The 15,247-nt window shown below is 38.2% G+C and overlaps 1 protein-coding gene and 1 long non-coding RNA gene across 34 annotated transcripts in view; one reads left to right on the top strand and one right to left on the bottom strand.

Annotated features, from left to right (window-relative positions):
- LOC125138460 (NLR family CARD domain-containing protein 3-like) overlaps positions 1–15,247 on the top strand; it is a 358,584-nt gene extending 343,337 nt beyond the window's left edge. For 12 of the 33 annotated variants that reach the window (XM_047802745.1, XM_047802743.1, XM_047802748.1 and 9 more), the window contains one exon: positions 14,745–15,245. In XM_047802745.1, coding sequence (XP_047658701.1) covers positions 14,745–14,943 — 199 coding nt within the window. In that variant the 3' untranslated portion in view covers positions 14,944–15,245. Of the gene's footprint in view, positions 1–14,653 lie in introns of all 33 variants that reach the window. The other 21 variants (XM_047802751.1, XM_047802767.1, XM_047802757.1 and 18 more) reach the window with 5 other exon arrangements.
- LOC125139359 lies at positions 9,259–10,048 on the bottom strand. The gene is made up of 2 exons (XR_007138406.1): positions 9,880–10,048; positions 9,259–9,508 (listed from the first exon to the last, which is right to left on the bottom strand). It is a non-coding gene; the product is annotated as an uncharacterized LOC125139359 (long non-coding RNA).

The following is a 15,247-nucleotide window of genomic DNA, read 5'->3' as shown; positions in this document are numbered from 1 at the left end:
AACTCTGGCAGATTATTTAAATTAACTGGATATTGTTGGAATTGGCCCTAATATTGTTTAATGATGATGGAAAAGGAGCCATGACTCCAGCTGATATCTGGACAGTTCTTTTGCAGAATGAGAGAGCTCAAAGAGGATGATGCTGTTTATGTAGCACAGATTGAGTCAGGGCTGAGGTGCAGATGGAGCTGGTCCTGGCTGAAGTTTGAGACCAAAACAGGGGTTAAAGGAGTGCAGCACAGCTTTCTGTTGTCACAGTATTTTAAAAAAATTGGCAAGGCAGGGGACACAAAATGCAGCCTCTGCTCGAAAGAAATTAATTACAGCAACAAAGGATCTCATGCCCTCTTGGCACACTGCCAAACCGAGGTGCACCGGCAAAAAGTGTGCACTATAATGACTACAGCCAGAGTCCTTCCGGTCCCAACCCAAAGTGCAGTTGCTCCTAAGGAGTTGCTCCTTTATTTCGAACCTTGTCACCTTTTTCACCTCTTGTGAGTTTGCAGGTATGTATATAACATGACAAACATTACAAAGAGCATGAGAGTATAGTGTCATGAAATAATATGTAATAAAATAAAATAAATTAAATGATAGAGTTTAGCATTTGTCTTGTGGAGGATAAACTGAAATTATCTGTATCTCCTGATGTGCTAGCAACAGAGACACAGACAGCACTAGTATTGCTTTATAGGCTTAAAAACAAGACATTATACAATACACCAAGTTGTAACGACAGGTGAATAAATGTAATAACATTTTAATGTTGGTTAAATTATGAGTATTCGTTAGCTGCTGCACAGCAAACAGATTGAAAATAATTCTATTAATAATAATTCCACTACTGACTAAAACAGCTGAGAGGGAAGCAGGTAAAAAACAGACTGATACACAACAGAAAGAAGGAGTTTGTGCTCATATTCACTCATTCCCAGGTGAGTCTCCTCATAAAGGTGCAGTCTAAAATGTCTGAGATTAAACAGAACCCAGTTTGGGTCGATTCTGAACTCCAGCACTGGGTACAATGTGGACTGATCCAGTGGGAGTTGTTTTAACTCAGCAACGTTGTGTTATAATGTTAACCCTACATGTTATAGTCATTTATTTTTATTACAAACATGTTTCTCTTCAGAAATACATTCTGTAACTATATATTGTGTTAGACACACATTTATGTTTGAAGAACTTTATTTATATAGATTATATATTTGAAGAACAAAAATAGTTTTTCTACAGAATGTTAGACTATTAATTTTACACAAGAAAAATAATGACGTTGTATTTATGTATTTTATTCCTTCTAAATGTATGATGTATTTCTACAAGACATTTTAAGTGCCTTTATACAATATAATGTTAGTTATGTACCCAGTAATATAGCTATAAGTGTACATGTGTAAAAAGTGTAAATTATATCACAATAATAAACACATAATAAATGACACAAACAGTAAAATGAACAGGGTTCAGCTCGAGTTCATGTGGATTTTCACCTGCTGTTACAAATAATCCCTCAGGTTTTTATGGGATTGAGGTCCAGGGAATTTTATCCAGGGATCAGAGGTCATTATAAACTCAGTGTAGAATTGTGTTTAGTCTGATTCACTGTACACGATGAACACACACTTCTCACGTCTCTGTGTGTGTTTAATGTGTTAGAACTAAATGAGTGATGTGTTAATAAACATGTTCTCTATTCTCCATCATGGTAATGCAGGAACACTGGAGTCTTCATCACACACAGATATTCATTAGAAGCTGAATATGAAAGAAAAAGATGTGAATTAATCAGCACAAAGTGGACTGTGGTACTTCATGACCAACAGCATGTAATCATCTCTGCTCCAACAGAAACATCATCTCCTGTTTATAATGAATCATTCAACATTTCTTCATTCTTACTAACATCTGTGTTCTAACATTTAACTAGAACAAATGAGAACTTCCACAAGTTCTAACAGGATAATGAGCAGATCTTTACCCATCACATCACTGCTCTTATCCAATCACAGGAGCTTTTTTATATAACAAACACTACTGTGTCATTTAGATCTTGTTCTACATTTATATTTAAGTGCAGACTTTAAGAACAAACTCAGGTGAATTTTACAGGAATGACAGAAGACACAATGTTCATTAACAATCACTCTCATCAACTCATTGGTGACTTTTTGTAGACTGTCTGAATCCCTGTTTTCTGCCTTCACATGAATTTTACATCAACACACTTTACTGAACACAAAACAGCATTAAAGAGAATCGTTAGAAAAATCCTGATTAAACAGAATATAGTGACATTTTCTAACCTGATAATGTGAAAGTTATTGCAGAGAAATGTGATGTGTATCAATGTGTAATGATAATGAGGGTAAACTTTTATTAACAGGTCATTACTCACCTCACTGTCTGTAGTTTGTAATGTTCATCATCCTGAAGATCAGACAGCAGCTTCTTTACTGAGTCTCCTAGTTTATTATAGGACAGATTCAGTTCTCTCAGGTGTGAGGGGTTTGATCTCAGAGCTGAAGTCAGAGCAGCACAGCCTTCATCTGAGACACCACACTTACACAACCTGTATAGAGACACAATAACACACTCTTCACTGGTTGTACACAGGGACGTTTCTAGTGTTTAATCACTTTGATCACAGGCACACAAGAATTTTACAGAAACCTGAAAACACATTTATTTATTTATTTATTTGTTTGTTTGTTTGTTTGTTTGTTTGTTTGCCAAAAGCCCCAACAAAGCATTTATTTATTTATTCATTTGTCAAAATAAGTGGGTGGGGCACAACAAGTAGACGGGGACACAGTGCTGGGTGTAGCTTTTGATGGGCGGGGCTTATGATGGGCGGGGCTTATGATGGGCGGGGCTTATGACTGAAGGGTACAGGATATTTTCCCTTCAGCTAACAGTACAATCAGTCTTCATGTTTTAAATCATGATGTAAATATTAATGTGTGATGAAGACGAAGCCTATTTTCAGACATATCTACTGTAATCTACATCATCAGACACTGATTTATCAGGAACATTTTACTGGGGCTCGAGTGTCGACCCTGACTGTAGACCCGACAATTATTGTGGACTGAGTAACACACACTTTACAGACCAGGACAACACATAAGACTAGAACTTGGACTTTTTCTGGACTTTCATACACAACACTGAGACATCAGCCAGATTTTATTTTACACAGAACATATTTCATATATTGCAGTATTTAACACATCTGAACTTTATTAAAACTCTCACATTGTTCTGCCACTGATCCATATTCACATTTATTTTTACACTCCATTAAACTGATCCTTACATTTCTATTTGTTACATCTATTCTATTTTTATTCTAGTTTCTTTTTTATTATTCTATTTTATTTGATGTTTAAATCACAGACAGATTAAAAACTTGTCACTACGTGTCGTACTGTGTATGGTTGTGTATGTGAGAAATAAAATATTAATGTCAATGTTTTCTGTAACTTTTCTCTGTTTCACATCTCAACAAAATCTCTGTTTTAATCCGAGTTCACATGAACAGATGTTTCTTGAGAAGATCAGACTGTCAGTAATCAGACCTAAAACAGGGTCAGACTCTAATTAGTGTTTGGAGAAGTTGTTAGTTCATTGGTGTATTTTTTAACCCCAGACAGTGAAAGTGTAAATGGTTTATTCAGTATTGACAAGAACAACTGTGACTGTGTTTTATTTATACACAATGTGTTTATCTATTATTACGACCTGGATGAAGATTAGACCATGATTTATTATTAATGTTTTAATAGATGATCTTACTTCAGTTTCTCCAGTTTACAGTGAGGATTCTCCAGTACAGCAGAGAGAATCTTCACTCCTGAGTCTCCTAGTTTATTACAGGACAGATTCAGGTGTCTCAGGTGTGATATCACTATACGTATACACAACATACACATACACCATAGAAAAGGAAACACAACATCAAAACATCCCAATCAACAAACATGTACATTACAGCAACAAACATTCTAGTAGAAAATACAGAAGAGAAAAATAGAGACACAAAACCATGTCAATGGACTTGAGAATTTGAATAACAGGAAGTGAAAAGATAAGTTTTCAGATTAGTTTTGAAATCCTGTAAAGACGCCAGGTCTCGAATGTTCTGGGGAGAGAAGTCCAGAGGCTGGGAGCCACAATACAGAAGGTTCTACCACCAAATGATTTCAGCCTATAATGAGGAACCTCTAATAAATTAGAGTCAGAGGACCTAAGTGCAGGGGCAGGGGTATATGTGTGAAGGAGATCTGTGGTATATTGTGGACAGGAGCGATGGAGAGCTTTAAATGTAGTGAGGAGAACTTTATATTGAATACAGAAACTAATTGTGAGCCAATGTAAACTGTATAAGATGGGGGTGATGTGGGGGGATTTCTGTGTGTGTGTTAACACTCTTACTGCTGAATTCTGGATCTATTGGAGTTTCTTTAAAGAAGTTGATAGTAAACCATAAAAAAGTGCATTACAGTAATCTAGACAGGAGGTAATGAAAGCATGGACAAGGGTCTCGGCATCACTGATATTTAAACTTGGGCGTAATCGGGCAATATTTTGTAGATGAAAGAAGGCAGATTTGGTGAGAGATGAGATGTGAGAGGAGAAAGACAGAAGAATCAAACACTATGCCCAGGTTTTGATAGTGGTTGGGGGTTTTACACGACAGCCAGTCATATTAATTTTATCAATATTAAGAGATGAAGTACATTTAGGAGGGCCGACTAAGAGCAGATCTGTTTTATCTGTATTTAGTTTGAGGAAGTTCTTGGTCATTAATATGTTTATTTTATTGATACAAGGAGTTATAACATCTATGGGAAAGGGATCAGTGTGTTTAAAGCTCATGATAGACACGTGATAAAGACACACGTGATTGCTTAGAAAAAAAAGGTTGCAGTTAGTTAGAAAAACAAACACTGAGAGAAAAAGCCGTGTTGTTGTCATGTTAAAACCTTGTTAGAACTTATATAACATTTCCAGTTCGAAACAGTAATTTAAAGCTATATATTCCCAGCGTGCTGAGTTATTAATGTTGTTTAGTGAATTGATAGTTTCTGAGATGTTGTTATGTAGATCGCTATTTGTAATTAGCGGCTAATGTTATACGCATATGTTTGTGTAGACATTTACTGTTTTTATATTGCTTGTCAATATTCATGCAATATACATGTTGTTGCATTTAGTTGCTAAACAATGTTCAGTATGTGTTTGTGATGCAGAGACAAATGTGTGATAATGTTTAACACAAATAACTAATTTCCTGCAAATATGTGATCTCAGCATCATAGAGATTATTATATCTTGATTTATTAGCATAATTTAATGCTTACAATCTAAAGCTGTTAAAATGTAATTCTGAATTGTTTGCTTTTTACAGATTGACCACACAGACACACACAGACACACACACACTCACACACACTCACACACACACACACACACACACACACACACACACACACACACACACACACACACACACACACACACTCACACACACACACACACACACACACACACACACACACACACACACACACACACACACACACACACACTCACACTCACACACACACACACACACACTCACACACACACACACACACACACACACACACACACACACACACACACACACACACACACACACACTCACACACACACTGCACAAGAGGAATAAAATACAAAAATCAATATCCAGGTTAATTTTATCATTTCATGTGTAACTGTAAGTAAAATAAAGTGTGTATATAAATGACTAAAGGACTGTGTATAATGTTGTACAGTAAACTCAAGAGAAAGAGATCAGAATCACCAACACACAGCTGTATCTCCATGAAGAGTGATGTGTCTATGGATCCTCCTCTGAGGTTTAAAGATGGAGACTCATCACTTCTACACAGGTAACATCTCCTCACTGTTAATGTCACTGCTAAAGTCACACTTAAAGGGAAGTTTAACTACATAAACAGGACAAAATAAATACTGAAACACAGTAATGGAGCCACTGTTGTGTGTCCAAATACTTTTTGTATTATTTAATCTTTTATTTGGAAACGTGTTTGGGGAAAAGTGTGTTTGTGGTGTGTTTAAAGGAGCGGTGCACGATGTTTGAAAGCCAATGTTGACATTTGAAGTCACCAAAACAAACACGCCCCTAAACCAAATGGGTGTCACCCCTGTTTTGGTAGCTCCACCCCACACATACATACGTAACCCAGGCAACTATTATGGGGGAACCTGCTGGGGCAGCTGGCCGAGGGGGTATTTTTATCAGTAAATGAACACTATGAGTAATACTGTGGTAATACAGATGTGTTTGTGTAGTACTGTGTGTTGTAGCGTGAGGTTTAGCTCTGTTTAACATGGAACATGTTCAGTTCTCTCCAGTGCTGGAAATCTGATCCTATATTAACACGTCCTGCTTCTTGTCTTATTGTAAGCCTTTTTTCACTTTTCGTTTTTATCCTCCATGTCAATGTTACAATCACTTTCGGCTAATGTCACACATGCGCACTGAACACTCTCTCCGCCCATATTGACAAGACACGCCTCTTTATGCTAATGTCACACATGCGCACTGAACACTCTCTCCGCCCATATTGACAAGACACGCCTCTTTATGCTAATGTCACACATGCGCACTGAACACTCTCTCCGCCATATTGACAAGACACGCCTCTTTATGCTAATGTCACACATGCGCACACACATGCGCACTGAACACTCTCTCCGCCCATATTGACAAGACACGCCTCTTTATGCTAATGTCACACATGCGCACTGAACACTCTCTCCGCCCATATTGACAAGACACGCCTCTTTATGCTAATGTCACACATGCGCACACACATGCGCACTGAACACTCTCTCCGCCCATATTGACAAGACACGCCCCTTTCTACTCATTGGCTACACGTTTGTTTTGTTTGTCGGCCCGACTCAGTTTTCTGAAGCATTTCTCAAACAACGTGCACCGCACCTTTAATATAAATAGCACTTGGTTTGACATGTTGTTTTGTAATACAGTAAAATTCACATGTTAGTGTGGTAGTTTGGGGGTTGCTGTGTGTTCAGTCATTGCAGGTGAGACCACTGCTTAGCATTATTGAGCTAATGACAGGAAACAAGTCATAAGAATCATCTAGATTTTGAACGTAAAAGTGTTAGTCTAGCTGAATAGCATCTGTCTTTACATTTACATTACATTTATGGCATGTGGGAGACTCCTTTATTCCCAGTGACAGCACAATCTCCTATTAAACAACCCTGCCATATTAGCAGCATTACCATAAATGACCTTTATTTTGTTCCACTGAAATGATTAAAATAACATTATGCCTTACCTTATAACTACAGACCGACTTTTCTACTTTCTGCAGTAAAACTCCAGCAGGCTACTTCACCTACTCTCACCTGTAGTTGGCCCCAGTCTAGCTCACTTAGACAGGAGAGGAAGGCTTGTGTTGCTTACCGGGCTCTCTATCATAAGGAAAGGTGTCCGGTCAGCAAGCCAAGGCCAGCCCCATCAGTCTAGACAGGACCTAAGAGGTCGTCTATGGCAGGAGTTACAAAAAGAAAACCCTACATTCAGGGCTGGGATTCCGGGGAGCCTTGACTCTGGGGTTCGCCTGGCCTACGCTACCTTCCAAGTGTTTCTCAATGGGGTCTAGATACTATAGAGAAAGGGTACAGAATCCAGTTTGCAGGTCCTTTGTGCACAGGGGCAGTGTGCTACTGGAATGGGTTTGGACTCTTAGTTTCTGTGCTACAGTGTGTTTAGTGTGTAAATATAAAATGAACTTAAATAAAGGCTCCACTAGTGAAAAAAGCTACCACAGTCACCATTGAGCATAAAAAAGTCATTCTGTTTATTGTATGTAAAAATCCACATTCAGTTATCAAGTGAGTTAAAAACTGTAAAGATTGTAAATAAATAATTAAAGACGTGTCCATAATGTTGTACAGTAAACTCCAGGGAAAGAGATCAGAATCACCAACACCCAGTTGTAGCTCCATGAAGAGTCATGAGCCTATGGATCATCATCTGGGGGTTAAAGCTGTAGACTCCTCACTTCTACACAGGTAACGTCTCTTAACTTTTAATGTCAATGCTAAAGTTACACTTAAAGGGTAATTTAACGAGATAAACAGGGGGACAAACTAAATACTACAACACTAGAACTCTGACTGTAATAAAGCCACTATTATGTGTTTAAATATCGCTCAGTCTGTTTATTGGGAAATGTTGTGATTGGAATGTTTGCTTGTGGTTTCTTTCTTCAAATGACGTTGTTTTGTAATGCAGTGAAATTCATACGATGGCATTCAAATATGGCTTAAGTGTCCAAATAATAGTCTGTATACTACAGAGTGATTAGATTACTGAAAACAGATGATGAAGTCTAATAAATGAACCCCGTGTCTTCCTGCTACACTCTAAAAAATAAAACGCTGGCTCAACTTAAAAAGATTAAGGTAACAATTTGCATGCATCTTTTTAAGTAGCTTCAACTCAGTCATTATTAAGTAGATATCATGAACCTTTTATAGTTAGACTAACCCAATTTGTTTAGTACAACCAACATGATTTGACTTAACCTCTAAGAGCTTAATTAAGTTGAAACAACTTAATTTTAATTTCAAAGTTTTGGTGATATTAAGTGGTCAAATTACATAATTTAAGCTATTCTAACTTCTTTATTTTGATTCCATTCTACTTAGATATGTCCATGCAAATTGTTACCTTAATTTTTTTGAGTACAAGTAACTTATTTCACTTCAGTCAGGAGAAATAACACAGCAATTCCAGTTTTATGATGAAACTGGTTTATTATAAAACCAATCAGAGTGCTTTGACAAAACAATGCTTTGACAAAAAGATAATTATCCAGGACTAAAGTATTTTTTTCAAGTAAAGTCAAGTAAAGAATCAAGTATTTTTCTGGTAGGTACATATCAGAATAAAATAAAATAAAATAATAACAATAAATCACAGGGAACGTGGAAAATGAATTCCTACATCAGACACAATTGCCAGCTTATTGGGTCCACCTAGCTGAAACTAAAAGTTTTCTTCCTTTTGTTTTATTTTACCTTCATCACATAAACTACAGCCGCCATAAAGTCTCAAACAAATACAACACTGTAACCTTCATGTAAAAACTTGTCAACATTACAGCTTCTGTATGCGTATGCACAGCAAAACTTTTACATGTAACATTTCAGGAATACAACAGTTTACTGTTTAAAGACATTACCTTCGGCCTAGCTTTCAGACCATCCAGCTCAAGAATTATTTTCTGAAACACCTCAAAAGTATTTTTTAGTTCCTTTGGGTAGCTGAGGTTGAGGGCATATACCAGCCCTAGCAGGGCACAGGCTCTGGATACATCCAGGTCTTGCAGGACTTCCGTTCCCTCAATAATAATACTGCCGTTGGCTGGGTCAAAATTTGTGGCACCTCATCATCCTAAGTAGATCAAAATCAATGTCAGTGTTTTAAGTCAAGGAAAGGAACAGGACATTAGCTTAGCTCAAACTGTCTTTTCAGTTTAGTGTGTGACAACAACGACTTACTTAAGTAAAGTTTGCCGCATTCATTTTGTTTCATATTTAGGTTTATATGTATTTTGTCCACCGTGGAGGAAAGCTGATTTTGAGGAGAACACGGTTGTAGCCGCCTCACTACATTACTACGAGAGAAAAGAGGTGTAGCGTTTAGATCAGGAGTTATTGACTCGGGAAACTCGAACCTGTGGACAACTTTACTTAAGTCAACGATTTTTTGTGCATACAGTTGTTAGCTGCTGAGATTAAAACAAAGCAAAAATATTAACTTACCTATATAGCCTCGATTCTCCTGTGTCTCCGGCTCCTAGTCCTTCTCTGGCAGACAAACACGTCCGGACAAATTCCGCCTTTACTCAGCATGTAAAGGATGCTCACTAGATATACAAGTTTCACTAACTTAATATTTTTCTGTTGTTACGAGAAGGTAAAAGTGTGTGTTCAAAATCCATATATAATTAAGTTAAGACAGTATTCTTTATTTTAATGTTGAAAGACTTATTAAAATGAGTTATCAACTCACCAACACAAGTACATATTACAAACTTAATTATTTTATGCTGAAAATATTGTTTATTTTAAGTTTTACAAACTAACCCCATGAATCATTTTTTAGAGTGTTCTCCATATCACAGGTACGACCCAGAATCTGCTGGTGGAAATGAATTCCAGAAAAAAGTTCAAATCAAATCTGATGAAGAAGTTTCAGTGTTTGAATGGAGTGATAATAAACCTGGGAACCCAAACACTCCTGAATGAGATCTACACAGAGCTCTACATCACAGAGGGAGACAGTGGACAAGTCAATAATGAACATGAGGTGAGACAGATGGAGGCAGCATCCAGGAGAAGAACAACAGAGGAAACACCAATCAAATGCAATGACATCTTTAAGCCTTTATCTGAACAAGACAAACCCATCAGAACTGTGCTGACAAATACATCATCTAAACAAGACAAACCCATCAGAACTGTGCTGACAAATACATCATCTGAACAAGACAAACCCATCAGAACTGTGCTGACAAATACATCATCTAAACAAGACAAACCCATCAGAACTATGGTGACAAATACATCATCTAAACAAGACAAACCCATCAGAACTGTGCTGACAAATACATCATCTAAACAAGACAAACCCATCAGAACTGTGCTGACAAAGGGAGTCGCTGGCATCGGAAAAACCGTCTCTGTGCAGAAGTTCATTGTGGACTGGGCTGAAGGGAAAGTAAATCAGGACGTCCACCTCATATTTCCACTTCCTTTCAGAGAGCTGAACTTGATGATGGACCAGAAAATGAGCCTGATGGAGCTCCTTCATGTGTTTTTTAAGGAAACAAAAGAAACAGAAACGTCCAGTTTGGAAAAGGTTCTGTTCATTTTTGACGGATTGGACGAGTGTCGTTTTCCTCTAGATTTCCAGAACACAGTGAGAGTGTGTGATGTAACTGAATCAGCATCAGTGCCTGTGCTGCTGATAAACCTGATCAAAGGGAATCTGCTTCCATCTGCTCTCATCTGGATCACCTCCAGACCTGCAGCAGCTGATCAAATCCCCTCTGAGTGTGTGGATCGAGTCACAGAGGTACGAGGGTTCAATGACCCACAGAAGGAGGAGTACTTCAGGAAGAGGATCAGTGATCAGAGCCTGGCCAATAACATCATCACACACCTGAAGTCATTAAGAAGCCTCTACATCATGTGTCACATCCCAGTCTTCTGCTGGATTACAGCCACTGTTCTAGAGAGAATGTTGGGTGAAGCAGAGAGTGGAGAGATCCCCAAGACTCTGACTCAAATGTACACACACTTCCTCATCATTCAGACAAACATCATCAGAGAAAAATACTCAAAGAAGCAGGAGAGTGATGAAGAAATGCTTCTTAAACTGGGACAACTGGCTTTTCAGCAGCTGAAGAAAGGGAACCTGATCTTCTATGATGAAGACCTGAGAGAGTGTGGTATTGATGTGACAGAAGCAGCAGTGTACTCAGGTGTGTGTACTCAGATCTTCAGAGAGGAGTTTGGGCTTCACCACAGTAAAGTGTACTGCTTTGTTCATCTGAGCATTCAGGAGCATCTCGCAGCTTTGTATGTGCACCTGACCTTCATGAAGGAGAAGAGAAATGTTCTTAAACAGAATCAGGGTTATAACAGGTGGATGAACACTAATACAATCTCAGATGTACACATCAGTGCTGTAGATCAGACTTTACACAGTCAGACTGGACATCTGGATCTTTTCCTTCGCTTTCTTCTGGGTCTCTCACTGGAGTCCAATCAGAAACTCTTACATGTTTTAGTAACACAGGCAGGAAGTAACCCTCAGAGCACACAGGAAACAGTTCAGTACATTAAGGAGAAGATCAGTGAAGATCTTCCTACAGAGAAATCCATCACTCTGTTCCACTGTCTGAATGAACTGGGTGATGATTCTCTAGTGGAGGAAATCCAACACTACCTGAAGTCTGGAAAACAAAGTGAACTTTCTTCTTCCCAGCTTTCTGCTCTGGTGTTTGTGTTACTGACATCAGCACAGGAGCTGGATGAGTTTGACCTGAGTAAATATTTCAGTACAGATAAGATAAGAGAAAAAGTTGTTCTGAAGATGATGCCTGTGATTACAGCATCCAGTAAAGCAATGTAAGTAAATGTGAATATAACTGTTCTACTGTTACAGTGTTAGAGAGAAACTGAACACACTCTAATATGGACTTTGGGATGTTCTGACCTGAAGGTGATACAGAGTGGAGTTCATGTAAATAGATAAATTAGGGAATAAAAACTGCATTAATAAATGAATGATACTGAAGTGCAGCTATTAAACATGTAGAAGCAGGTGATTACATTTGAGGGAGTTTTGTAGTTTTGTAGTTATGACTTATCTTAATATCTTACAATAATGATGAAGTTAATGCAGGTTTTATGTTGGATGTTTGATGTATATTAAACACACCTGTGTACCAGACATAAAGAACCATGTTTACTGCAGTAATGACAAATTCTAATCCCCAAAAAGTTTTTATTCATTATTAACTTTTATTTGTGAGGTGGAAATGGTCTTTTATAGGAAACTGACTTTAAAAAGTTTTATACTCGTTAGAGGAAACATTTTTATAATAATAATAATAATAATAATAATAATAATAATAATAATAATAATTAGAGAGAATTCGACTCTAGAGGCAGGAGGAAGCATCAATATAAAGAAGAGACTGTTGGACTTGGACAGAGTAGATTTTGAACCTATAAGGGGAACTTTTGAGAATTTTGAGAAAGTTGGAGGAAAACTAAAGGTTTATTTCATTTAAACAATAGTTGAGACACGAGTGTGGAAGAGCAGAGTCACGTTTTATGGACATATAAAATACACTGCACTAAATTATAAACACATTTTTCATGAGCTGAACACAAAGATTTCAGACTTTTTCTATGTAAACAAAAGGCCAATTTCTCTCACATATTGTTCACAAATCTGTCTAAATCTGTGTTAGTGAGCACTTCTCCTGTTGGGAGACAATCTGTCCACCTCACAGGGGTGACGTCAAGATGCTGATTAGACATCATGATTATTACACAGGTGTGCTTTAGGCTTGTCCACATAATAAACTCTAAAATGTGCAGTTTTACTGTATTGGGGGTCTGATGGGGTCTGAAATCCAGTCAGTATCTGGTGTTACTACCACACACATCTCCTTCACATAGAGTAGATCAGGTTGTTGATTGTGACCTGTGGAATGTTGGTCCACTCGTCTTCATTGTCTGTGTGAAGTTACTGGATTTTGGCAGGAACTGGAACACGCTGTCGTATATACGCCGATCCAGAGCATCCCAAACATGCTTCGTTGTCCATAACATACGCCTGTTCATACCATAACCCCACCTCCACCATGGGCCACTCCATCCACATCGTTGTCATAGCAACCTGCTCACCCACATGATGCCATACACGCTGTCTGCCGTCTGCCCTGTACAGTGAAAACTGGGATTTATCCACAAAGAGAGAAAACATCTCCAAAGTGCCAGATGCCATCGAATGTGAGCATTTACCCACTTAAGTTGGATACGAAGACGAACTGCAGTCAGACCCCGATGAGGACAACAAGCATGCAGATGAGCTTCCCTGAGATGGTTTCTGACAGTTTGTGCAGAGATTCTTTGGTTATACAAACCGATTGTTGCAGCAGCTGTCTGGGGGTCTGGTCTCAGAGTATCGTGGAGGTGAAGATGCTGGATGTGGAGGTCCTGGGCTGGTGTGGTTACATGTGGTCTGCGGTCGTGAGGTCGGTCGGATTTACTGCCAAATTCTCTGAGACGCCTTTGGAGACGGTTTATGGTAGAGAAATGATCATTCATATCACGGGCAACAGCTCTGGTGGACAATCCTGCAGTCAGCATGTCAATTGCAGGTTCCCTCAAAACCTGCAACATCTGTGGCCTTGTGTTGTGTGATAAAACCTGCACATGTGACCTTTTATTGTGACCAGCCTAAGTCACACCTGTGTAATAATCATGCTGTCTAATCAGGATAGTGATATGACACCTGTGAGGTGGATGGATTTTCTCAGCAGATGAGACGTGCTCACTAACACAGATTTAGACAGATTTGTAAACTATATCTGAGACAAATTGGCCTTTTGTGTCCATAGAAAAAGTCTTAGATCTGCTTATGAACAATGGGACAAAAACAAAAGTGTTGTGTTTATAATTGTGTTCAGTGTATATACCAAGTTTACAGATTTACTAGTAATAATATGTTAAAAGTGTTGTTTTAAAGTCAATTTGTTCCTATAATAATTAGTCCAGTATCGATTGTTTGTTAAGGTCACATCACTTCAGGAATTTCTGGCCATAATGTGAGATCTTTGTCTTTTTCAATACAAGACAATCCCATATTATACAGGACAGGGACAACCCTACTCTAGATACTAGTTAGTTAGCTGTAGTTAAACACTAACTTTACCCATTTTAATGTCCTCAACATGTAGATGTGGACTGCAGTGTCACTTTAACCATATTGTCTAACTGCTGTTTGGACTTTCAGTATTTATAACAATGAGAAGGTTCAGTGAAAGCTTTGAGGACGTGTTTGATCATTTGTGTGAGTTCATTATGTTTTATTTTATTCCCTTTAGTATCAGCTGTGATTCACTTGGAGAGGAAAGTTGGTCATCTCTGTTCTCAGCGCTCAGATCAGAAACCTCCAAACTGAGAGAACTTCATCTGACTGTGGAAACACTGAATCTGTCCTATTATAATCTAGGAGACTCAGAAGTGAAGAGTCTCTGTGCTGGACTGGAGAATCCTCACTGTAAACTGGAGACACTGGGGTAAGATCATCTCTCTGAGCATCACATGACCTTCTCCTCAGTAAGACACATTCTCTAATAGTGAGACTGAAGCAGAAGTTTTAGGTTCATCATCAATGTCCTGAGGAGGAAGATTGTTTCTTTTCACTGCACACTGATGATTTCTCACAGACTCTGATGTAACTGCAATGTGTCTGAAATTACTGTGAAATTTACTAAAACATTGGAACTAATGACACAAACTGGAGCTGGGACACAAACTAAATGTACTGTGTGAGCTGCAGGGTTTAAAAGCAGCACTGACATGGAAATGATGGAAATAAATAGAA

Source organism: Tachysurus fulvidraco, chromosome 18 (genome assembly GCF_022655615.1).
Source record: "Tachysurus fulvidraco isolate hzauxx_2018 chromosome 18, HZAU_PFXX_2.0, whole genome shotgun sequence".
NCBI lineage: Eukaryota > Metazoa > Chordata > Actinopteri > Siluriformes > Bagridae > Tachysurus > Tachysurus fulvidraco.
This window is presented reverse-complemented; position numbering and strand designations above follow the sequence as displayed.